Below are 26,147 nucleotides of genomic sequence, written 5' to 3' on the forward strand. Positions count from 1 at the left end.
AGCTCCAGCTCCGGCAATGGTTAGTAGTCGAGGAATAGACAGTGACAGCTGCACTGAGTTTTATTTCCGGTTTCTAAAGGGCTGCTGATACTCGCTATCTGAGCTCATACAAAGACGGGTCACTTGAATAAAGTATTGGAGGACTGCCAGCAACTGGGGCAAGATTACCCTTGAAAGTCAATGCTTGCAGGATAGAAGGGAAAACTGGCAAATACACTCTAACCCAAGAGCTTTCATAGTGTAAAGAAAGTAACAAACCAACTTCAACGTATTAAGAAACAAGTTTAGAAATACTTTTATTTTGTACATTAGCTAGAGCCTTGCAGCACAGAACTTAAAATACATTAGATATTTATAGAAATAGACACATACATCTATTGGTATGTAACTAGTGACTAAACTAATCAACCACCTACACATCCTGAGAAACAATTACCCAGGTTTATTAAAAAAAACAGTACCTGACATGATTATCCACTTTGTTTCCTCTGCTGGGATTCTAACTTGCAATTAAATAATTTAAGAGCAACCCCTTGAGAAACTTAGAAATTGAAAATGATAACACCAGAGTGTGCAAAATGAGCTTAATACGGTCACTGCTTCAATGCACCGACATGAGCACAGTTCAGAGTCCCAGCTTCTATTCTGTTTCGTTCCCAAGGCTCCCTTTCATAGCAAGTGGTTGTGCTTAGCAATGACAGAATAAGAAATATAAAGTCAAAAAAAGGATAGAAACTTATCAGCGCAGATGTGACCACTACCCGCTGAGACAGACCTGCGCAGCAAACATCAACCAAGTACTGTAAAAGAAACACATAAGCCAAAGAAATAAAATTAAGTACAAAGTGACTACAAAACACAGCAGCACTAAGATAGATTACCGACCATGTAAGGTTGTCTCCATTCTTCGAATGACATGCTGTCTTCCACCCACCAGAGAAGTCTTTTGTAACAGATGATTGTCACACATAATAAGAATGACATCAGCTATGGGCAGTAAGATGCATGGTCTCCTATTCCTGTGTCCTACAAACCTCAGGACCTGCTCAGTACCATCACACTGGCACCAACGAACACCCAGGTTTCTATATGCGTTCCTACTGTCTCCTGATTCCTGGGGTGGTGCAAATGACAATCAAAATGAGCAAACAAGTCATTCTTGATGCCTCCTTATTGGTCTTGCAAGGCAAGGCTTTCAGCCTCCTGGCACCAGAGAGCCAGGACTTCAAAGGCCACAGAAGAGATTTCCTGTCCCTGTCACAGGAGGTAAGGGATAACCACCTTCGGCTGTGGACATTTTGACCAGTTCACAAACAAGGCCGACAGCATAAAATTGCAAAAGTTCATTATGAGCTGAAACTAAAGGCAAGTCTTTATTGATCAACCATATTTGATTTGATATTTGGATAGAGTCTGTGTCCCCCTGCCTGTCCCCACCCTGCCCCATAAAGCTTCTTATAAAAGTTGTTGCTCAGGTTCATGTGGTTTGTGATTTTATCTGTCACCAAGCCAGTCAGAAGTGGTGCATTAAATTTACTCTCTGGTTGCCTGTAGAGTTTTAAGCCATTACATCACCCACATTAACCATCTTCTAAAGTTTAGGCAGTTATTCATTCCCTGTGACTCAAAGGCCCAAGTCTAGCACGTGGCCAAGCAACAGGTGAGTCAGTGGATGGTAGAATGCATTCTACCCTATTGCCTGTCAGCAAAGGAACTCGGGAATGAGGTGAAGGGTCAGTCACCTTATTGCACGATGGCTTCCTGGTATTGCTCAATTAGGCTCCAAATGATAGAATGCGAAAAGAGGCCAGAGTAATCTTCACAAACTTACCAAGACTCGCTCTCTAGCTTTAACTGCTGCACATGAGAGATCTGCCCTCGGAGCTGGTATTTTGGCTCCACTACAGGGGTCTTACTTGTAGGGTCAACTTCAATCTCTGAATGATACGCAACCCTATGCCCTCAGGGTGCAAGGTTTGTCGTTTTGATTCAAAATTACAGTGGAATCCTCACTGGCCACACTCCCCCTAAAAAAAAACCTTGTCCATTAAAGGGTAATTACGACAGTTGTTGCTGCGGTTCCCACGGGAGTGATGTTAAAATAGCAACACCAGCCGACAAACGGACCTGAAGGATCTAAGGTGTGTGGAGTCCCCAACTGTTGCAGCACATCTTTAATAAGGGATGGGGGGGGGGGGGGGGGAAATGATAATAAAAAGGGCTGTGGTCTACTTTTGCCACCAACCCACAGTTGGGTAGCCCTCCTGTTGACAAAACCTGCCCGCTAGACTTGGCTACATGTTGATAGATCCCTGTAAGCCCTGTGCATACACGTATCAAGTGAGTGAGGCCTAATTCTCAGTTTCATGATCGGTGGCAGGATCATCACCCTGTAAAGGCTCGTCAGTCAATGGCAAACTTGGGGGAGGACACGGTACATCAAGGTTCTGCCAATGTACAGTAGACCTTGTAAGTTAGAGCTACCTTGGGGACAAATCCCATCAACTTTCAATGCTTGTGGCACTGACCCAAAGAAAACAGGCCTGAGAAATTCCGGGTAAGCAGTCAGTAGACATTTGTTTGCCGTCCAAAGGTTTGGCCTCATTTTAAAGGATCTTGTACCTGCGGAGTAAACAGACTAATCCTACAGGGTAGCGCTGGGGCCAGGGAGCTCGTGTCTCACTCCCCATCTGACGCCCAGGACACATGCCTGCTAGAATCGCAGAACGAATCAATCTAGGCGTAACTCTATGGTCCTGAATGAGGAATATATACTTCAGCTGTGCTGCTGGTACAATATGATTTTACTCATTCAGAATTATACAATTTAAACAATTCCACATAAAACCAAAATAAACTCCATTTTGACACAGCGCAAAGGAAAGTGCATTAAATATTTTAGACCGGGAGACCCAGCGGGTCCTTATTGGAAGAGATCTTGAACCTCATACCCAGCACTGATGCTACAATCTTCAGGAGAGAATGAGGTTAATACGATGGCATGAAATATTCTCATTAATCAATGGGAGCCATCACATTGTCTAAAGTGAACCTGTTCTTTCCCCCTCGAGTACCAGTTTGTTCTTTTCCCCTCGAGTACCAGTTTGTTCTTTTATATATAAAAAAAAAGGAAATTGAAGAGCGACAAGAAGAAAAAATATTCTAAATGCAAATGGCAGTGCCCCAGCAGCACGGGTAATGGCCGTTTAAGCTCAAACAGTCACGCTCGATTAATGGATCCAACGACTGTGTCGTGTCGATCAAACACATGGCCCAGGGCAACCCCCGTGTTACGGCCCTTTTCCTGGACGCGCGTAGATGGTGCCAAACAGTCGGTGGGTGAACTTGCCCGAGAGGTCCCATTCGACGTGTTGGGTCCCAGTGATGAGCCAGCCCTGCAGCGCGTACCGATGTTTATACTGCAGCTGTCTCACCCGGTGCAGTATGAAGTGTTGGACAGAGGATGAAAGGTGCGTCTCGTGTCAGGTCTTTGAGGACTTTGAATACAATATTCGGAAAGTGATCGGTCAGCATCTTGGGACTGCTGAGAATGCTGCTGAAGGTCGATGCTTCACACCACACTGCATGGTACGTCTCTTGAGAAAAGCAGAAACTAGAGAGGAGAGAGAGAGCGAGAGAGTGGGAGTGGTGGTAGTTAGAATTAGAAGTGTAACAATTAATTGCAATGCAATGTAGGGGTCACCAACCTCCGCAGCAGAGAAAGTAAAAAAAACCACCTTGCATTTCTATAGTGTCTTTCACCACCTCAGGATGTCCCAAAGCACTTTACAGCCAATGAAGTACTTTTTGAAGTGTAGTCACTGTTGTAATGTAGGAAACGTGGCAGCCAAATTGCGCACAGCAAGATCCCACAAACAGCAATCTGGTAATGACCAGATAATCTACTTCAGTGATGTTGGTTGAGGAATAAATATCGGCCAGGGCACCGGGGAGGACTCCCCTGCTCTTTGTCAAAATAGAGCCATGGAATCTTTTACGTCCATCTGAGGGGACTGACAGGGCCTCTGTTTAACGTCTCATCCGAAAGACAACACCTCCGACAGTGCAACGATCCCTCAGTACTGGCACTGGTGAACAGAGAAAATGAACATTAAATCCACTTTCATTCAAGCAGTGTGCGCTGTTCGATCGGTGAACGTGACTGCAATCTTGTACAGCAAGATCCCATAAAAGAAAGATGTGAATGGCCAGTTAATCTCTGTCTTAGTGGAACTGGCAGAGGGAAGAAAGTATGATGGGACACCAGGAGAATTCGCCTGCTCTTCTTTGAATATTGCTATGGGATCTTTCGTGTCCATCTAAACAGGCAGACAGGGCCTCAGTTTGAAGTCTCATTCAAAGATTGGCACCTCCCACAGAGCTGGACAGGAGGAAGTGTCTAGATTATGAGCTTCGAGTCCCACAACTTTCAATTCACAACCTTCCGACTCAGAGGCCAGAGTGCTCCCAAATGAGCCAAGCTGACACTAGTCACAGGATTTAGATTGTAGCTCAGAAGGTTTCCAACCTTGTAAAAACTACAAGACTAATGTGCACTCGAGCACCTTTCCAGCAGTTAAATTCAGGCATGAAATCTTTGATGAAAGGCCATCAACCTGAAACATTAACACTGTTCCTCTCTCCATAAATGCTGCCTGACCTGCTGACTGTTCCCAGCGTTTTCGGTTTTTAAATCTTTCTATTCGTTCTCACACCAAGCCTATAGTACTTATCCTGCTAGTAGCTTCAAGTTCACAAACATCTTACAATAAATTCTCATCCAAATTTACTATTTATACAGAATTGGGATCCTTCAGGTTGAATTGTATAGTTACCTCCCTACGTTGTGTTCTTCCATGATGTGAATGATCTTCCCCGGAGGGAAGAGCTGAGGGCCCTGGAAAGGCGAGCTCGAAGGAGACTCCTCGAGAAAGTTGGTGTAGGAAGCTGTCCGGTGCCCCATGAGATTTTGCTCCGCGAGAAGGGGCTGCGTCAGTTGCTCCCGTGGCCCGTCATCCAGTTGAGCGGGGAAATTGTCTGGATTCCCTCCGAATACCTCATACCAACATCCTCGCAGGAGAATCTGATACTGGACGGAAAGAACAAGGTAACAGATGGACGGAGATACAGACTTTGTGAACAAGGGCCGATTGGGAATAAAGATTTAATGCAGCAAGGTCTTGCCATGATAAGGGCTAAAAGGGTTACATTGTGAGGACAGGTTGCATAGACCAGGCTTGTATTCCCTCGAATATAGAAGATTAAGGGGTGATCTAATTGAGGTGTTTAAGATGATTAAAGGATTTGATAGTTTCTCTCTCTCTACCCTATTTCCTCTGGCAGAGGAGTCCAGAACCAGGGGGCATAACCTTAAAATTAGAGCTAGGCCATTCAGGGGTGATGTCAGGAAGCACTTCTTCACACAAAGGGGAGTGGGAATCTGGAACTCTCTCCCCCAAAAAGCTGTTGAGGCTGGGGGTCAATTGAAAATTTCAAAACTGAGATCGATAGATTTTTGTTGGGTAAGGGGATTAAGGGAAATGGAACCAAGGCGGGTAGATGGAGTTAAGATACAGATCAGCCATGATCTAAATAAATGCTGGAACAGGCTCAAGGGGCTGAATGGCCTCCTCCTGTTCCTATGCTGTATTATTCGTAGTCCCAAAACTTTAATTGGGTGGTTAAAAATTGAACACCTTTAACAGGCGATTGGATTACAGTTCATTTGGGCATTCAGTTCACCCAATGAAAGTGCACCAATGCAAAATTTCAGGGCTATGATGCCTGTAATAGGCTTCATTAACCCCTTCCACCCCACTGCTATAAGCACATAGCCACGGCAACTAGTATTTACACCTTATATGGAAAAAATTGCAGGGTTATAGACAAAAAGCAAGGGGAGCGGGACTAATTGAATAACTCTTTCAAAGAGCTGGCACGGGCACGATGGGTCGAATGGCCTCCTTCTGTGCTGTAAGATTCTATGGTCAATAATTTAACTCGTCAGGTCAGTTATTTTTAAATAACTTGCGCTGCTGCACAAATAAAAAGACTGGGCAGAGGATACCAGAGGCAGGCGGCGATGCTCCACTCTATACCAAGGCTGCAGATTCACCGGCCTCCAGTCACGGACGGGTCCAAGCCGGTGTTTGTGCCCCACACGAGCCTCCTCCCTCCTTCATCTCACCCTATCAGCATATCCTTCCATTCCTTTCTCCCTCGTGTTTATTTAGCTTCCATCTTAAATGCATCAATACTATTCGTCTCAACTACTCCTTGTGGGAGCGAGTTCCACATTCTCACTACTGTCTGGGCAAAGAAGTTTCTCCTGAATTCTCTGTTGGCTTTATTTATATATACGGCCCCTAGAGCAAAACCATGACTACACTCCACAGAGGGTAATATGTTTGGCAAAAGTATATCAGCATTTCCATTCAAACACCATTGTAGAACATTTTAATACCTTTGGCCGGTTGCAATGGGCAACTATTCTTAATAGTCTTCTTTTCAGGTCGTCTACATTGGAAAGGCTGAGCCTGCAAACAAGGCGTTTAAAATAAATGTTAAGGATCGAGTGCTAGCATCCAATCGGAATAAAGTCGGATTTGCAGTTCATAGAAGTTGTATACCAACCTCGGAATGAGGTCCTTGCCCAAGACAACAGATACGATAAATCCTTTGGTATAATCGGCCAGAGGCTTGCTGAAAAAAAAAAGATATTTCCTGATTAGAATGGAGATGCTGACATAAGCGAGTTAGTGCCCTGAAGACAAATTAATCTGAAGGGGGAATGCCCTTGTTAAAAACATGGCTTGATTTCAGGAAGAAGCGTTCTTTAAATGAGGTTTGATCACTAAACTGGCAGAGTGAAGTAAAAAAAACTACCAGGGGCAAGAGATGTACAGTCCTTCCATGTGCTGGATGCTTATGGGGGTATTACAGGCAGACAAGGCAAAACATGGCACTGTACAAACTGCACTCACAGTTACAGATAGGCATTGTTTGTGTGTTTACAAAGCAATGGAGAAAATAGCTTCCCCTGAACCAGAAAACTGTGAGTTCAATTCACAGGAGTAAACCATTGTAAAAAAAAAAACAAATCTCTCTTCTCAGCCAAGCTGCCACATACAGCAAGTGCAGTGCAGAATGCAGGAGAAACTTTCCTTCATGCACTTCTAAATCTAATAACCCAAAATCCTATGTATTAACAGCAACTGCCCTGGTTCCTTGTTCCACTAATCATGCCCACGCTCCATCCCTTATACTGAAAAAATGTTACCTTAACTTCCCAGTTTCTTTTTGATGTCTTTACTTTGGATATAAGACCCTTTCTTCTTGAATTTCAATGACAGCAGACAAGCTCATCTGAATCCATATTCTTTCACAGAAAGGGCAGTGGAAATCTGGAACTCTCCCCAAAAGGCTGTGAATGCTAGGGGTAAACTGAAACTTTCAAGGCTGAGGTTGGTAGATTTTTGTTCAGTAAGGATATCAAGGGATATGGAGAAAGGGCAGATAAATGGAAATTAGCTATGATCTAATTGAATGGCGGAACAGGCTTGAGGGGCTGAATGGCCTACTCCTGTTCATATGTAACCCCTCCTAATCTTAAACACCTATCCCTGGTGTGGTACTGTAACTGTGAGAGTCCATTCTCAGTCACTTTTTATACTGTGGCCAAACAAGGTGGGACTTAAAACCTGGTCCAACACTTCCCTAATCTACTGGAGCAGCCTCTCTGACCTGGAGTGCTCTTACTGATTTATGGACATGTGCTGCAAACACTGCCCTAAAAGCAGGATGCTCTTGCACTGAGTCTTGCTCAGTGTGCCCATGTGAAGTCAATAGTCACATTCCAAAATTGTGCGACAGGAAACCACAAGAAGTCGGCCATTTAAGACAGAGATAAGGAAAAATGTCTTCACTCAGAGGGTTGTGAATCTTTCGAATTTTCTACCCCAGAGGGCCGTGGATGCTCATCGAGTATATTCAAGACAGAGATCGATAGAATTTTGGACACTAAGGGAATCTGGGGATCGGGCGGGAAAGTGGAGTTGAGGTAGAAGATCAGCCATGATCTGATTGAATGGCAGAACTGGCTCGAGGGGCCGTCTGGCCTACTCCTACTCCTGCTCCTATTTTTTAATGTTCTTATATTCACAGGTCATGAACACAACTATCTGGAATCACCCCACACAGAATCTGAAACCCTGTCTGAAAACTGGAGCAAGAGTCAGCAACCAAACTGAAGCAAGGGATTCTGATGAAAATGACACGTTAGAAACTAAACCTAAATCAGATAATGAAGCAGTCCGAGCCCGCATGCAGCAAGACCTGGACAAATTCAGGCTTGGGCTGATAAGTGGTAAGTAACATTCGCACCGGACAAGTGCCAGGCAATGACCATCTCCAACAAGAGAGTTTAACCACCTCCCCCTGACATTCAACGGCATTACCATCGCCGAATCCCCCACCATCAACATTCTGGGGGTCACCATCGACCAGAAACTTAACTGAACCAGCCACATAAATACTGTGGCTACAAGAGCAGGTCAGAGGCTGGGTATTCTGCAGCGAGTGACTCACCTCCTGACTCCCCAAAGCCTTTCCACCATCTACAAGGCAGTCAGGAGTGTGATGGAATACTCTCCACTTGCCTGGATGAGTGCAGCTCCAACAACACTCAAGAAGCTCGACACCATCCAGGACAAAGCAGCCTGCTTGATCGGCACCCCATCCACCACCCTAAACATTCACTCCCTTCACCACCGGCACACAGTGGCTGCAGTGTGTACCATCCACAGGATGCACTGCAGCAACTCACCAAGGCTTCTTCGACAGCACCTCCCAAACCCACAACCTCTACCACCTAGAAGGACAAGGGCAGCAGGCACATGGGAACCACACCACCTGCACGTTCCCCTCCAAATCACACACCATCCCGACTTGGAAATATATCGCCGTTCCTTCATCGTCGCTGGGTCAAAATCCTGAAACTCCCTTCCTATCAGCACTGTGGGAGATCCTTCACCACACTGACTGCAGCGGTTCAAGAAGGCGGCTCACCACCACCTTCTCAAGGGCATTTAGGGATGGGCAATAAATGCCGGCCTCGCCAGCGACGCCCACATCCTATGAACGAATAATTTTAAAAAATGACAAAGGAACAGAACTGCCGATAGAGGGAAAGGATTCAGAGAACCTTTTACTGTGAGGGAACAAGAGTAAGACATTACCGTCATAACAGGAGACGAGGAACAGAACGCAGTATTTATAACTCATAGGAACCAGGGCGGAAGAGAAGCGATGGCGGGGCCCACTTGAAGTTGCTCTGTCTTAAAAGGGCACTGGTCACTGGCAATTTCTCCCAAATGAATTGTGCTTATCTTACTGCACACGGAAGATAAGTAAGAAATTAAATTAATTATCGACACACAAATAAAAATGGCAGGGGTCTCCTTGTTAGGTCCTTTTGGCTGGGAGCTGTCTGGACCAAGTTGCCATTCTTCACATGTGAACCCAGACAGTGGGCGTCAGAAGACTATTCACCCGTGAGATGTGGGAAATCCCAGCCGATGAATGCAGAGTCAAGTCCAGTTAACTCAGTACAGACCAGGGACTGAACCTGGCAGCTCATGTGCCGTACCATGGCAACTGTAACCCCGGGGACAGTGCTCTAATGTAAGGAGAAGTGAAGAGCTTCCTCAGTTGGGCGGAGTTCACCCACTGCGCCAGAGGTCGCAATGCTGCTAGGGGTTGCCAACCCTCCAGGAATGCCCTAGAGTCTCCAGGAATTAAAGACTAATTTCCAGGGCACTGCTGTAAGCAAAAACCCGGGAGAAAAATCACTGGGGCATTAAAAAAAGAAATGGGTGTGTTTCCCCGCAAGTTTCTTTGAACACTTTTACATCGAATTACATCGAAACTGCAGCACAGAAACAGGCCATTCGACCCAACAGGTCTGTGCCTGCATTTATGTTCCACATGAGCCTCCTCCCACCCCTCTTCATCTCACCCTATCAGCATATCCTTCTATTCCTTTCTCCCTCATGTGTTTATTTAGCTTCCCCTTAAATGTATCTGTGTTATTCACCTCAACAACTCCACGTGGGAGTGAGTTCCACATTCTCACCACTCTCTGGGTAAAGAAGTTTCTCCTGAATTCCCTATTGGATTTATTGGTGACTGTCTTATATTTATGACCCCTAGTTCTGGTCTCCCCCACAAGTGAAAACATCTTCTCCACCTCTACCCTATCAAACCATTTCATAATCTTAAAGGCCTCTATCAGGTCATTCCTCAGCCTTCCCTTTTCTAGAGAAAAGAGGCCCAGCCTGTTCAGCCATTCCTGATAAGGATATCCTCTCAGTTCTGGTATCATCCTTGTGAATCTTTTTTGCACCTTCTTCAAAGTCTCTACATCCTTTCGACAATAAGATCAGAACTGTGCACTTTTGTTTATTAGTTAAATAAATATTGGAGATTTGTGGGGGTGCGGGGGGAGGAAAGGCTGTTTGACTGACAGTCAAGAATCATCCAATTGGGTAACGGAGAGTCTATTCGCTTCCCAATTGGCCATGGGAAGGCGACGCACTGCGATGATGGACGTGTTGGGCGACCAATGGCGGGAGTGTGGGGGGGGGGGGGGGGCGGGCAGTTGGAGGTCATGTGATGAAACGTCCAGCGTTGTTGACCCGTCGGTAATGGCACATGTCGCCGTTTTCTGTGGGTCAGCTGGCCACTACGAACAGCAATCCAGATCTCACCTCACGGCTCGGCCGGGGGGGGGGGGCCTTCCCGAGGCACCCGACAAGCCTGAAGTAAGTCACGATCACACGGCTACCTGAAACGGTCCAGCCATGTGAGGGGGCATTAAATCTTAAATCCTGCTGGAGGGACGGAGCTCAAAGGACAGTGTCTGTGAAAAGTGACTGAGAATGCACTCAGACAGTTACAGTACCAAAAACAGGGCCAGCCAAGGGCAGCAGAGCTCCCCTCAAGTGAGAAAATAGTTTAAGCACATCAAATCTGGACGAAAAATATAACCCAAGCATAAACAATTCAACTTAACCGTATCTAAGGCAACATTATCATTAGCAAAAAGAAAGGTTGTATGTGGTTGGCCTCTCACCTTAGAAGCCCTCCTGGTGGAGAAAACGCATAGCATCGGAGCTGTGGGAAGGATCTGTGAAGCATTATAGCAAGGATCGAGGCTGCTCCCGCCCCCAGACTGTGGCCAGCGAGGACCAGTTTATACTCCTAGAGGAAAATAGGCTTAATCCAACAGCACACCATCATTTTAAAGAACTGACAGTTCAGTAGCTGGTATTTGGCAGAACACGTTAAGTTTTATCGGTTAGTTTACCAAGAAAGTGGATCAGTAAATGGTTCCAATCCCCTTCTCCATACAGTTCCCCGTGCTCAGATTGCCCCGGCGCCTTGCTCGAGTGGACAATCTCCGTGTGGGGAGATCAGCGGAGCCCAACCCTGCCCTCACAAGGCAGCCCGTCCAGCAGGAGGTGCTGGGTCACAATCAGGAGCAGGGACCCTGTCTGATCTCCCCCCCCATCCCAACCTCCATTTTCCCTAGGGGCACTGAGGCCAATTCCAGTGCCACCACGGCTCAGATCAGGTAACTCCGCACAGACCAGGGTCTGAAGATGGGATCTTGCTGATCTGTGTCGCTCAGCTTCTCACAGTGTTGATCAGACATGATGTAGGAGGAGCACTAATCAAAAATTTCATCTCACTGGGGTATATATGTACCCATGACAGCCTAGTCTCTGCGCTCCTACAATTCGGCCTCTTTGGTTTTCATCACTCCACCATTGGCAGCCATGCCATCACCTGCCTGGGCCCTAAGCTCTGGAATTCCCTCCCTAAACCTCTCCGCCTCCTTTAAGACGCTCCTTAAAACCTACCTCTTTGACCAAGCTTTTGGTCACCAGTCCTAATACCTCATGTTGCTCGGTGTTAAATTTTTTTCTGATAACGCTCCTGTGAAGCGCCTCGGGATGTTTTACTACGCTAAAGGCTCTATATAAATGCAAGTTGTTGTGCAGTAAACACGAAATGGGGAAGCTGTTATTCTTATATCTTTGGTCATTCTATACTGCTGACGTAACAGAAAGAAACCCGATGGAGAAGGCGGAGATAATTCTTATCCTTTAGACTTTGACACTGACCTTTAGAATGATCAGGATCAATGTCATAAACTACCCCACCTCAGTACAGCGAGTACAGAGGATACGGTCAGGCTCACTTAAGGGAAAGCAAGCCTCCAGGAAGCTCGCTGGCATAGGAATTGGTTTGAACACTTACATGAAAGCAATCCACAGAAACAAAATCTCACAGGAAATTCTAAAGATATATTGTCAAAGGTAAACTATCAGGGATGAGGGACTTCAGTTACATCGAGAGACTGGAGAAGCCGGGATTGTTCTCCTTAGAGCAGAGAAGGTTAAGGGGAGATTTAATAGAGGTGTTCAAAATTATGAGGGGTTTTGATAGAGTAAATAAGGAGAAACTGTTTCCACTGGCAGGAGGGTCAAAAGAACCAGAGGGGAGTTGAGAAATATTATTTTTAGGCAGCGAGTTGTTAGGATCTGGAATGTGCTGCCTGAAAGGGCGGTGGAATAAGATTCAATAGTAACTTCCAAAAGGGAATTGGATAAATATTTGAAAAAGGAAAAATTTGCAGGGCTATGGGGAAAGAGCAGGGGAGTGGGATTAATTGGATAGCTCTTTCAAAGAGTTGGCACAGGCACGATGGGCTGAATGGCCTCCTTCTGTGCTGCAAGATTCTATGATTCTAGTACAGTAGAGCAGGACATAAATGGAATAAACAATGTGAGGTAATTAAAATATTCGTATCAGCAAAGTAATCTGGTATCCAAACCAAAGTCTGTGATCAGTTTTATACAGGCTGCGATTAAATTGGTGCTTAATTACTTTATTAGGAATGATACCATTGAATAATTGCATAAAGACCTCAATACTGCCCACTTTGCCTGGACTATTGCATTCAGTGTGCTTGCCAGTTACTGTACAAAAATCCAACATTATACACTTGCAAGGACAGGCAGAATAGTTCAGCGCGTTTTGAACCAGAACCAAGAAAAACATTTATAAGAACGGGGTTTTGTCATAACACAGCAGGACTGGATTTCCTTGATCAACATTAAAAGATAATTATGCTCTGAGTCTTTGTTCGTACTGAACTTTGATTTCCTCAGGTCGCTCGCCATAGAAAAACACAATAAGGTAAACTGGAGCTTTTCCCACGTCTCCCAATTTTCTAGCTTTTCTTAAAAAAAAATAAAACATTAAACATTAAAACGGAGGCAAATGTTTAAACACAAAAAATCGACAAACTCACGGGAGCAACGGCAAAGGCTTGGTCTAAAATCCCATCGTTGATCAGTTTCTTGTGAATGTAACTTGCTGCCTGATTGATCCCCTTGAAATAAACGGTTTTAGCGGGTTAGTGAACGGTTGCTGCACACACTTAATTCACAACACACCTGGACCAGCCCTCCTGTGTCCGCAAGGGATCACATCAGGGTGTCTGGTAAGATGCAGGCTTTCACTTCTGACCCACACACACACCAAAGTTATTCTGAATGGAAGGGGTCCCCCCCATTCAGTTCGGGCCCAGCTTATAACAGCAATCACTCCTCTCCCCCACATCCCACTTAGCTGGGTTGGTAACGTGCAATGCCGGGCTGGAATGGAATGATGCAGGTCACGAGAGTCGAAGCTCCAATCCTGCTCTGTGTTCAGCTTAACTCAGTCCAAAGAAAAGCATCAGCCAGGATTCCTCGCTCCCGGTCGCTGTTGTGCGCGTGGACGTGTGACAGATAGATGGCTGCACACACACACGTCTGGGTGCGGACAGCGTCGTGTGGCTGGCTCCCTCACGGCTGAATCGTCTGCCAACAAGTCTGGACTCGCACAAGAATAAATCACCTGGTGGAACGCACTCTGACAGACAGAGCCTCCACCAGAGGAAATTAAAAGGGTTTTTTTTTTCAAAATTAGAAATAAGCACAGCAACTTGTTTTGCAGCTGAGAACTAGGGGCTGAGCTGCCCTGGTTTCAGCAGGAAAAGTGCTAGAAATCATTTTTAAAAAACATTTACACGCACGTAGATTTTGGTTATTTTCATTAGTTTGAAAGCCTGAAACCGAGAAGCTGAACACCTACCTTATGTACAAAACATTCTCCCATCACCTCACCTACATTCAACGTCTCACAGTCTGCACTTAAATCCGTCAAGGCGTCCTACAGGTAAAACAAATACATCAAAACAGGGATAGAACACAGGAACGTAGGGATTGCTAGGTGAAAAAAAGACCAAGGTCCATCTAGTTCACCTTCCACCGTCCTGGGAGTCGCAGGATACAAGGATAATGGAGAACAGCAGAGAGTATCAACATTTCAATCTGCCTGTGCTCCCCCAATGGCTCAGTTAGTAAATGTGTTGTCCAATTTGGAATTAAGCTAAACAGATCAGGAAAGCGCCAAGTTTGATCCCAAGTGTGCATTGAGTTGGCTGATTTAGTTTAGGCACCTGGGTGTTGCCAAATCTTTCCCCAAGTGATCAATTTTTTTTTGTTACATTATTTGAATTTTTAATGAATTTTAGTCGATTTTAAAATTCTTATCCTTGTTTTCAAATCCCTCCATGGCCTCGCCCCTCCCTATCTCTGTAACCTCCTCCAGCCCTACAACCCTCCGAGATCTCTGCGCTTCCTCCAATTCTGGCCTCTTGCGCATCCCCAATTTCCTTCGCTCCACCATTGGCGGCCGTGCCTTCAGCTGCCTAGGCCTTAAGCTCTGGAATTACCCCCCTGAAACCTCTCCGCCTCTCTCTCCTCCTTCAAGACGCTCCTTAAAACCTACCTCTTTGACCAAGCTTTTCGTCACCTGTCCTAATATTTCATGTGGCTCGGTTTCAAATTTTGTCTGATAATCGCTCCCGTGAAGTGCCTTGGGACGTTTTACTACATTAAAAGGTGCTGTATAAATGCAACTTGTTGGATTTAACCTTTAGGGTTCCACACATAGACCCTGATAGGCCCCAGATTACGTCGGCGGTCAAGTAGAAAAGCAGAACTATTCCCGACTTGATGCGTTCCCATGAATTCTCAGGTAGATTTGTTTGGGTCCCGATGACAATCCAACCCTTGTGAGATCTTTCTTTGATGGGGGGTCCTTGCAGAGCTCAGAGCAAGTCACTACCACACTCTCTCAACCAGCAAACGGTGTGGGGAGAAAAAAGAACAGAGTAGCCAGAATTAAAAGTAGAATGGGGTGGGAGAGGGGTGAACAGATCCTTTTAATTTCCAGCACCATTCAGCTGTGGTGCCACTGAGCTGCAGCGCACAGCATGGTCCAATTCCTGCACAGAGCTATCCAGTGGCACAGATCAGTGCCATTACAGCTCCATCAGAATTGTTTGTAACATGGCCAGAGCTTTTTAAGAACTCAAAAGTTTAAACACAAGTTTAAACCATCAGGACCAGCAAGCTCGGCATATACAGACCCGGGGGCAGGGAACCTCAAATAGGGGCTGGTGAGCCTCGATGCTCACCATGGCACTTGTGAGCAGTTCGGGGGAAGGCAGACCCAACACTGGGGGTGAGGGGGGGCGGGGGGAAGGTGTATGGGCAGACCCGGTACTGGGGGATAGAGGACCATTGGGAGGGAGGTGTGTACAGGCAGACCCGGCACTGGGGAAGGTGTGGGGGGGGTGTACAGGTAGACCCAGCACTGGGGGGGGGGTAAGGGCAGACCCGGCACTGGGGATGGGGGATTCTTCCTGCTCAGCTCAAAATAACCCGGCAAGCCAATGCCCCAACAGGTAGGGTGGACAAGTGGCAGGAAGCTTACTGCTGCCCTCTGCTGGTAGGCAGTGACCCGCAAACACCCCTAAGCCTCATCTCTTAACATGCGCTTAAACTCTCTGGACCTAGGTAGTTGGTGTGTGTCGCTACAGGTAGCCCGTGCGCACTCGGTATCGGGCAAAACAGGAACTCTATCTGTGTGGATTTCTCTGTACTTTAGTTTGGAGAGTACAGTGATGGACTCCCACACATCAGACACCAGGCACAAGCACACGCACACTAAATAGATCAATTCTGGAGCCCCCCCCCGACTAGGAGTTACAAATAAGCCCAAATATTGCCCCTTTCATTGAGTATTAACAGGTCGAGGGAAAACTCACCTCGAGTGAAAGTGTTCCTCTCACGGCCACTAGCACAACCTCCTTTTTGTGATCCAGTGCCACATAAAACGGAATTTCGTAAATCTGCAACAAGTGAGGTAAGAATAAAACAATGCCAGAGATTTAAAACAGCCCTCACTCACCGTGAATTACAGCGAAGCCTGTAAATTACAGACACCTTAGGGACTGGCATCAGATCATCACCCACCCACCCAGAGTGTCCTTATTTTCAAAATGGTCATTGTATATACAGTAAACATTTTCAGTAGAATGGGGAACTCTTTACCCAGCATCCATAGAGGCTGTGGAAATGGAAGAAGTAGTGTAAAACTGAAATAAAATGAAGGAGTCACCATGTGTAAGGGACAGTGGATAAATAATGCAGAGGTTCAGTAATGTTCTGAAACAGAGGGCTCACAGGTAACCTCGTCAGTCACGGGTGAGGTCACTACAGACGCCAGTTAACAAACAATGGGTCAATGGATGAAGTAAAATGTAAACTAATCAAGGAGATGGGACAGGTTGTAGAATAGGATAAATTAATCATCAGGGCGCAGGGAAAGGGAACAAGTGTGTAATCAAGGAGATGGGACAGATTATAGGATAGTATAAACCAGGAGGAAAAACCCCAGATAGCAGCGAGAACCTAGGAGCAACACTCGACAGCAGGGACTTGGGGACAGAAACCCTACATAGAGGTTTGGACAGAGATAGATCACCTCGGACCAAATCGGGTAATATCAATATAAGTTGTGAGTCTTATATTTTGGAATTGTACTTTAAACTACGAACGGTGTTTGTTAAGCATTTATTAAAGATAAATCTTTGTATGTGAAATCTGTTGCCAGTGTGTTTGTTGAGCCCAAATTTACAGCTGAACCCTAAAAGGAAAGGTTGCTATCCTATTTGTTCGATCTTTCGAACATCGAGCGAAATCGGAGCAACAATTGGCACCCCAGATGGGACTTTAGAACTTTGGTTTGGACAAAATATACCACAGTAAGGGGCTGAACAAACGACAGACAGTATCTGTTAGAGTCAGATAAGGTTTTAAAGCAGTAACTATGGTGGAACGTGACATGTCTAAAGGGGAGACCTCCCAGGATTGGAACGAACAGTTTAACCAGTTAATGGTAGAAAAATATAAGGACTGGGCGGTGACGATCGCCGGTCCAAGTTTCAAAGGAGGTCAGACCTTCTTTGAGCACAATAATAAAAAGGGAAAAACGAAACGAAAAAAAATTAAATATTTTCTGACGGCAGCCTGTTACTCTGAATTAATGAGCGAGCGAGCATTAACACAGAGTCAGGGTCAGACCCAAAACCAATTGCAGTCTGATTCAGACCAGCTCCGGAATCAGGTTAAAAATTTGCAAAAGGAAAATGAGGAATTACGTAGTGATAAAAGATTGCACACTCTCCACATGGCCTCTAGTATGACTGCAGTCGAAGCAAGTAATCAAAAATTACACCGAATGCAGGAGCAACTAGACGAGTCCACAAGGGACCCCTGTGCTCTAGAGGATTTGAAATCAGCCCTCAACAGTCTCACCAGTGGGAAAAATACGATAAAACGGATCATACCCACTGTCATCAAGAAATAGAAGTATTAAAGTCACAATTATCCTCACACAGAGGCATAATATGCGCTTTCTCAGACGGAGGCGGAGAGGGTATCGACTACTCGAGTCTGGCCAAGGCGGCCCAGAACTACGAGAGGGACCGATCAGGAGAAGGGGACTACGGCCCCCCTGACCCGTCATGGTACGATCCCCCGCCACCCTATAGAGATAATAACGGTCCGACTGTCCCAGAGGATGGGCTTTCTGCCCCAGAGGAGCCGCCACCCCCACTACTCATGAACCCTATGGTCACTGTTCGGACACAGGAACGGACCGATGGTCAAACGGTCGACGCTGTGCCCAACGGACCCATCAATTATTCCACCCCTTTTACTCTCTCCCAATTGAATGATATTACCAAAAACGTACCCAAGTTCAATGGCAAGATTAATTTTGAATTATGGAAGGCTCCAGGCCTCCGAGACTCAGGGACTAGATGAGGAAACTAGTGACTGTGTGTTTGGGACCCGTTATATTCGGGGCCATGCCCCAAACCCAGAGAACAGGGCAGGGCACCGTAGTTGAAATGTGGATCGCCATTAAGGAGGCGGCAGGAGTTAACAGCAAGGATCCCGTTCTGGAACTAGCAAACTTTAAACAGGGTGACGATGAACACCCCCGTGCTTATGCGGAACGCTTGTGGGTGGTTTTCTGTAACCTGATGGGAACATTGAACCGCGACAATCTGGATGATGGTCCTCGTGCCACCTGGTTTAAGTCCCTCATTTCCCAAGCCTCCGATTCCAGTAAAAGGGCATGTAAGCTCTTCGACCCTACCGACGACACTCATAATGAGGCCTGGATTTTAGGGCTTGGCAGGACGATCAAAATCAATCCTCTCCCCAATCAAAAGATAAAATCCACGCTTTCCGCTCGGGCCCAGATAGAAATGACCCGCCAGCAAGGAGGACTGAGGGATCTGCAAGGTATCCGGTAGCAAACCAGGGAGATAGGGGATATGGGCCACTAAGGGGACCCTGTTATAACTGCGGAAAGATGGGACATTGGCAAAGGGAGTGTCAGGCGCCAAAAAGTAACCGGTCCGGTGCTGTGGGATGCTCCAGGCGAATGGCACCCTTCCACGAGCAACCGGCACTCGAGCCCGGGGGCCAACAATGACGGGGTCCGACCTCGGAGGTCGTGAGCAAGGCAGGATGTGACAATCATGGATGGCCTAGAGTCTCAGGTGTCGTAAGAGGTCGCGATACCACATTTTTATGGGACACGGGCGGATCCAGAACATGTCTGGGAAACCAGCATCCTCTCTCGCCTAACGACTTAACTAATCAAGAAAATCTCCTTAGCAGCTTCACCGGTCATGGGCAGACCGCTACAATCACTAAGCCATTGGAGATTCAATTGGGAAGTTTCAAATTTAAGCATGCCTGCCAGTCGGTGCCACAGATGCAGGGGGAATCGGCAATAATTGGTATTGATTTCATGAGAAAATATAATTTGGCTTATGACCCAGCTAACCGATGTATTTGGAGAATGGGCGAGACTTGTGTTGACGGGTTAATACCCACGGGAACGTATGACGCGTGCGTATGCTGCATGAAAACTTTTACTTTTGTTTCTTCTACCATAACAGACAACCCGGAAATACAGGATATTTTAACCCAAAACTCAAATGTTTTTGCCACCCACAAACACAAGAGTGGCCGGATGGCTGGACCGGTCTCAATCATGGGACCCCCCGCCCCAGAAGCAGTATAAAATTGCCGTAGAGGCAGAAAAGGACTTAGACAATAATATTCACAGTCTCTTGAATCAAGGCGTGCTCCGACCCATTGCTTCTACCGATAACTCACCCATTTGGCCTGTTCAAAAACCAGATAAGTCCTGGAGAATGACTATAGATTACCGAGCCTTGAATAAGGTTACGCCTTCCGTGGCACCCACTGCTGCCACTGCCCCAGAGACCGCTTCAAAAAACTTTCCCCAACTGCAAAAAATCTTTACTGTCCTGGACATCAGTAATGGATTTTGGTCCATACCCTTAACAAAAGAATGCCAGTACAAATTTGCTTTTACTCACAAGGGACAGCAGTACACTTGGACCCAGTTGCCTCAAGGTTTCCACAACAGCCCCTCAATATTCTCAAACATACTGGCAAATAGTTTGAAGGGATTTTCCCAGCCCTCAGCACTCGTTCAGTATGTAGATGATATCCTCCTCCAAACTGACACCATGGAGGAACATAAGGTCCTGTTACAGGAACTATTTAAAACCCTCCACAAGATTAGGGTAAAGGTGAACCCTAAAAAGGCACAGATTGCAAAACGGTCAGTGCTTTACTTGGGAATGCAAGTCACAGAGGGACTAAGGGAGGTAACGGAAGAGCGAAAAAGGTCCGCCTCCAAGTTGCCTACCCCACAGATGTAAAATCCCTCCGGTCCCTTTTAGGGATCACCGGATATTGCCGGGACCACATTGAGGACTACTCTTTACTGGCAAAACCCTTATACGACTTACTAAAGAAGGGGATAATCTCCGAAAGCTTGCGATTTTAAAATAAAATTGTTGGACTATAACCTGGTGTTGTAAGATCCCTTACATAAAGAAGGGAGTGGCATGGGAATGGTCCTAACATAATACGGATTTCTTTAACCAGCTAAAATTAGCCTTGACCCAAGCCCCTTCACTACGCAGCCCCGACATGTCTGAGTTTTTATCTGGAGACTGCCGCTTGTGAGGCCAGTCTATCAGCAGTATTATTACAGGAACACTCTGGGAAGCTCCAGCCTGTTGGTTACGCTTCTAGAATTCTGACCCCTGTTGAGTTAGTGTTCTCACCCCGTGAGAAAAATTTACTCAGTGTGTTTTGGGCTGTGCACAAATTCTCTCCAATCGTCGGACTTAACCCTTTGATTATCCTAACCACACACACGCCTATTAAAATGCTTATGGATGGTAGCCTTAAAGATGGCTCGGTCAGTTCACAACGAATAGCCAGATGGACACTACTCCTACAAGGGAGGGATATCAATGTTAAATATCAGCCTAAATTAACAAACTTAGCGCAGAACATGCTGTACCCAGGAGACCCGCACGAATGTAAAATTTTGTCATCAAGTAACCTTGATGGCCCCTTTCAGACAAAATTTAGGGAGGGTGACGGTGACCAGAAAATCAAAACCCACGTCTATGTGGATGGTTCATCAGCTGTGGTTAATGGACAACAATGTACCGGATTTGGGGTGGTAACTATGACTGAGGATGGGAAGAGTTCTAGAACAGACCCCTATAAAATTGGAAGGACACAAAGGAGCACAAATAGCTGAATTAAGTGCCATTGCCTACGTAGTAATGCACCCCGAATCATTTCCTCCACCGGTGGTAATCCATTCGGACAGTAGTTACACCTGCAACAGTTTGACAGACTTTTTGCCCATTTGGCAAGCCAGAGGTTTTACTTCGGCAGATGGAAAACCACTAACAATCGGCCCACTCCTCAAGGTTATCTTTGACGCAGCCACCAAGAACCAAGGGCAGTATATAATCAAAAAGGTTAAAGCTCATGTAAGAACTACTCCGCTAGGGAACCAGTTAGCTGACGAGACAGCAAAGCAAGGAGCCATCGACGGTTACCCCATGGGACCCCCTACCAGGGAGCACAAATATACCAACAGAAATTCTCTCGGCTGTCAAGGTATCCTCCAAAACAGTAATAGATCTAAAGTCAAGGTACAGATCCAGACTTAAAGGCTACACAGTTGGGAAAACCCTACCCTGACCCCTACAGTCACCATAGAAAAGGTCTAACTTTGCATCAAGGTGTGGTGCTGAAAGAGGGAAAATACGTCGTCCCAAAGATGGAAAGGGCCGAAATGATTTACCAATTCCATGATGTGGGAGGGCACCAGGGAACAGACAGGACTACGGCCAAAATAAGGGACGTGTGTTGGCGGCCAGGGATACAACCAGATGTAGAGAAGTAAATCAAGAATTGTTTAATCTGTGCGCAAAATAATCCGGGGAAGTACAAAAACCAGGCCATGTTGGGACACACTCGACAAGGAAAGGGCCCTTGGACTCAACTCCAGATAGATTACACAGGTCCATTGCCCATTTGCTCGGGAGGAAAGAAATACATCCTGGTAATTGTAGACGTGTTTTCAAAATGGATTGAGGCCTTTCCAACTAAACAATTCGGCTGCCACCACCGCAAAAATCCTAATGGAGGAAGTTTTCTCCCGATGGGGAGTGCCGGAAGGTATTGATTCAGATCAGGGGGCCCACTTTACGGGAAAGGTTATGCAAATGGTCATGCAGTTAGCTGGGGTAAAACAGAAATTCCACGTCACACACCATCCAGAGTCCAGTGGAATAGTGGAGAGAATGAACAAACCCTAAAAACTATAATAAGGAAAATGCTCCAACAAAATCACATCTCCTGGAATCGGGCGCTCCCCTATGTATTAATGGCCATCCGTAATACAGTAGCCGCATCAACTGGTTATTCACCACATGAATTAATGACTGGGAGAATTACGAGAGGTGTTGAAGCCTTCGTGGGATTAGACCTAAATGAAATCCAGAAAACCTCCTTGTCCTCCGAGAAATACATGTCCAATTTGGAAAAGTACTTGGAGGTCGCCAAAATGACGGCTGCAGTAAACATGGGAAATAGGCATCAAAAGAGCAAGGCCTACTTTGATGGCAAGGCCCATCCTTGGGAATTAAAGATTGGGGATCAAGTGATGGTCAAGGTCCAAAGGGAAGGAACCTTTTTGAGCCCTAAATACGCTGGACCCTTTAGTGTCATGGAAAAAGCTAGCGCCTCAGTGCATAAAATTATGGATAGACAAGGGAAATACCGATGGCACCATATTAATCAGTTGAAACCCTTTGGGTAAATGGGCTCCTTCCATATGCACCATGTCATGTTGGACGTGGGGGGGGACACGATACTCCCTGCGCAAGGGGCTCTTGAACCGGTAAACATGAATAGGTCTGGCTCAGACCCAGAAGAGTCAGAGGGGGAAACGGGGTCCAGCACTGAATTGGGATCCGATCAATTGGGATCTGACGATCCGACTGAAGACCTTGCCCAAGGAGATCTTGAAACATTTGCCTGAGGAAGGAGAAAATCTCCGAAAGCTTGTGAATTTAAAATAAAATTGCTGGACTATAACTTGGTGTTGTAAAATTGTTTACAATTGTCAACCCCAGTCCATCACCGGCATCTCCACATAAGGATTACAGAGGTTGTTTTTGGAATCTCCTAGGGTGGCCCTTCGAACCCCGCCTTTAATCCGACCGGTCAACTGGACTAGAAACCATCCTCTACCCCCGCCTAGTCCAGGTCGACACAAACGGTTGCGTCGGGTATCAGAAAAGATAGAACTGTAAATAAGAGCAGTTGCTACCCTGATCTTTCTTTTTCTTTCTAGGTAACTGATTATTGCTCATGGAAATCCCAGTACCCACCCTTCTGGGGTACTGTGGTCTGGTGTTTGGCTGTATCATCCTCGCTGAGAACTCAGATGTAACTATTACCGCAGGCGGATGGAACAGTCAGAACTGTGCCCAAGACAACAATGCAGGTTTCCATGCACCTACCAATGGCAACAACGAGTGCAGTTGTAGCAGCCAAGGAAATACCTGCTATGAGACGGCAACTGAAACTCAACTGAACTTTGTGTGTATTGCTTGTACGGGAAATGATGTTAGGGCTATAGTATGGATAGCTATGCAGAACACAGGGGGCACGCACAGGGTTCTATCGGGGGGCAACTCCTGTTGGTTCAGAGCATGAGATGAATTGTACTAAGATAGATAAACAACTGTGTTGCAACATAAGCAAGACAAGCACCTCCTTACAGATTATGGTGGGATGTAGCAGCAATTTAACTGTAAGAAACCTAATCTGTAATCCACGGAAGAGCTTAAAACCAACGTGCTTGTGTAAACACCAAGGAAAGCTAGTGGTTCAGGTGTTACAGACACCTACTACCCCCGAGCCAACTACCCCACTCATTGTTCAGACCACCACCCCGATCCCTACGACCCCGGTTCCAGTTTGGGACTGCCCCGAACACGAGCCGGGACCCAAGGGAGGAGTAATATTAAGAAATACGACCAAAATCATTTATGATATATACAATATGAATTAATACCTATAGTACTGAATATAATCGATGTACAATTACCCGATTGGTGCCCGGAAGGAACCAAAAGATTGCATCAGGACTTGACTTCGATGTTGCTCAAGGGAGAGATAGGAGGGAAGCAGGGAAATGAAACAAGGACAGCTAGGGAAAGGAGGAAGAGAGGGTTACTGAATGATGCAGGGACAGTCTAGGGAGCAGGAATGGCCACTGTAAATACTCTAGATATAACTAATTTGAACTCCAAGGTTAAAATCTTAACCCAGCAAGTCAAAACATTACTGGAGGAACTGTATAATAATCTAAGACAAGAGTCACAGGCAGGACAGGAAAGTATAGGGATCCAAACACAACAGGTGAAGGTCTTAGAAGGACATGCACGGACTAATAATCAACTTATGAACACAGCCAAAAAGGCGGTGAATGGAACCCAACAACAAACACTGTGCATGACATATGGTAATTGGATGCTGGACCAGCTGAGAGAAAACTTAATGCTGATCCCACATGGATCAACAATACTCAAATCCGGGGTGTGATAGTAGCAGGAACATTCTGCTTTATCAGCGACTGTGAACTGCGGAAACTCAGCAGGGTCTGGTTCAACGAGGAATGTACGGGCCCCCGTGGAAGTACTGCTGTAGAGATGGTGATAGGAGTCCCCATGATAGGACACCAGGAAGGAGTGCTATTATTTGAGGTCCAAACCATAGGCACTATACAAAAAGGAGCATGGATGGCTGTGGTAGGAATGAGGCCATATGCTGTGAAGCAGAACGGTACTCTAGTGGGAACTGCATTGGGACAATGTGCCACTACGGAAAGAACAGTAATATGCCCATACAAAATTTACCCGACCCGCACCGCGCGATGCGGATTTAAGGGAAATATGGCCATAAATTGCTCCTTGATCATGGAGAACGCGATTCACAAACCTATCACTCGAAGCGCTTATATGGGTGACGGAACATATTGTTTTACCACCACCGAAGGTAGTTACCATTATGGGAATAAGGAGTGCCCTATCCAAAACCCAACCTTCTGCACGCACCCCCTGATACCAATGAGAATAGGAAATGAGGAAATTACCAACATCCAGAGGCATGCAACTGTTAATCTTAATGTGTCAATAGACCTGCAGAATCGTTTGACAAAATATTTCACAAAAATCGACATCAACATCCAGCTAGAGGAGTAACATGTAACGGAAATTAGACATAAGCTTGATCTTGTTCATGAAATCTACGAAAGGGTGGAAATCCTTGGAAAAATCAATACTTGGTGGGACGACCTTTGGAATTGGGGCGAAAATGTGAACATACACCCCTGGGTGAGACTCGTATCCCACCTGATTGTAATTATGATCATGCTGGCGCTCATATGCCTATGCTTCACCTGGGGGTAAGCATGAAAAGACTAGAGAAAAGGCTGAAGTTTCGAGTGGAATCAATGGAAGCGTATCAGGCTTTACAAAGGACACACCCCGACGATGGGAAACAGCTTTATGGTGATCAAATCATTTGGTCAAATGATAATGATCAAAGGGAGGAATGTGGAAATGGAAGAAGTAGTGTAAAACTGAAATAAAATGAAGGAGTCACCATGTGTAAGGGACAGTGGATAAATAATGCAGAGGTTCAGTAATGTTCTGAAACAGAGGGCTCATAGGTAACCTCGTCAGTCACGGGTGAGGTCACTACAGACGCCAGTTAACAAACAATGGGTCAATGGATGAAGTAAAATGTAAACTAATCAAGGAGATGGGACAGGTTGTAGAATAGGATAAACTAATCATCAGGGCACAGGAAAAGGGAACAAATGTGTAATCAAGGAGATGGGACAGGTTATGGGATAGTATAAACCAGGAAGAAAAACCCCAGATAGCAGCGAGAACCTAGGAGCAACACTCGACAGCAGGGACCTGGGGACAGAAACCCTACGTAGAGGTTTGGACAGAGATAGATCACCTCGGACCAAATCGGGTAATATCAATAAGTTGTGAGTCTTAGATTTTGGAATTGTACTTTAAACTACAAACGGTGTTTGTTAAGCATTTATTAAAAATAAATCTTTGTATGTGAAATCTGTTGCCAGTGTGTTTGTTCAGCCCAAACTTACATCTGAACCCTGAAAGGAAAGGTTGCTAACCTATTTGTTCGATCTTTCGAACATCTAGCGAAATC

The 26,147-nt window shown here is 45.9% G+C and overlaps 1 protein-coding gene across 2 annotated transcripts in view; it reads right to left on the minus strand.

Moving 5' to 3' along the window:
- Positions 1 to 271: 271 nt before the first annotated feature.
- daglb (diacylglycerol lipase, beta) overlaps positions 272 to 26,147 on the minus strand; it is a 45,553-nt gene continuing 19,677 nt past the window's right edge. The window contains exons 8-15 of one of the 2 annotated variants that reach the window (XM_068003515.1): positions 16,229 to 16,312; positions 14,206 to 14,283; positions 13,379 to 13,459; positions 11,132 to 11,259; positions 6,634 to 6,702; positions 6,464 to 6,536; positions 4,836 to 5,089; positions 272 to 3,613 (exon numbers count right to left, since the gene is read on the minus strand). In XM_068003515.1, coding sequence (XP_067859616.1) covers positions 3,415 to 3,613; positions 4,836 to 5,089; positions 6,464 to 6,536; positions 6,634 to 6,702; positions 11,132 to 11,259; positions 13,379 to 13,459; positions 14,206 to 14,283; positions 16,229 to 16,312 — 966 coding nt within the window. In that variant the 3' untranslated portion in view covers positions 272 to 3,414. The other variant, XM_068003516.1, reaches the window with a different exon arrangement.

Source organism: Heptranchias perlo, chromosome 22, assembly GCF_035084215.1.
Source record: "Heptranchias perlo isolate sHepPer1 chromosome 22, sHepPer1.hap1, whole genome shotgun sequence".
Classification (NCBI taxonomy): Eukaryota; Metazoa; Chordata; class Chondrichthyes; order Hexanchiformes; family Hexanchidae; genus Heptranchias; species Heptranchias perlo.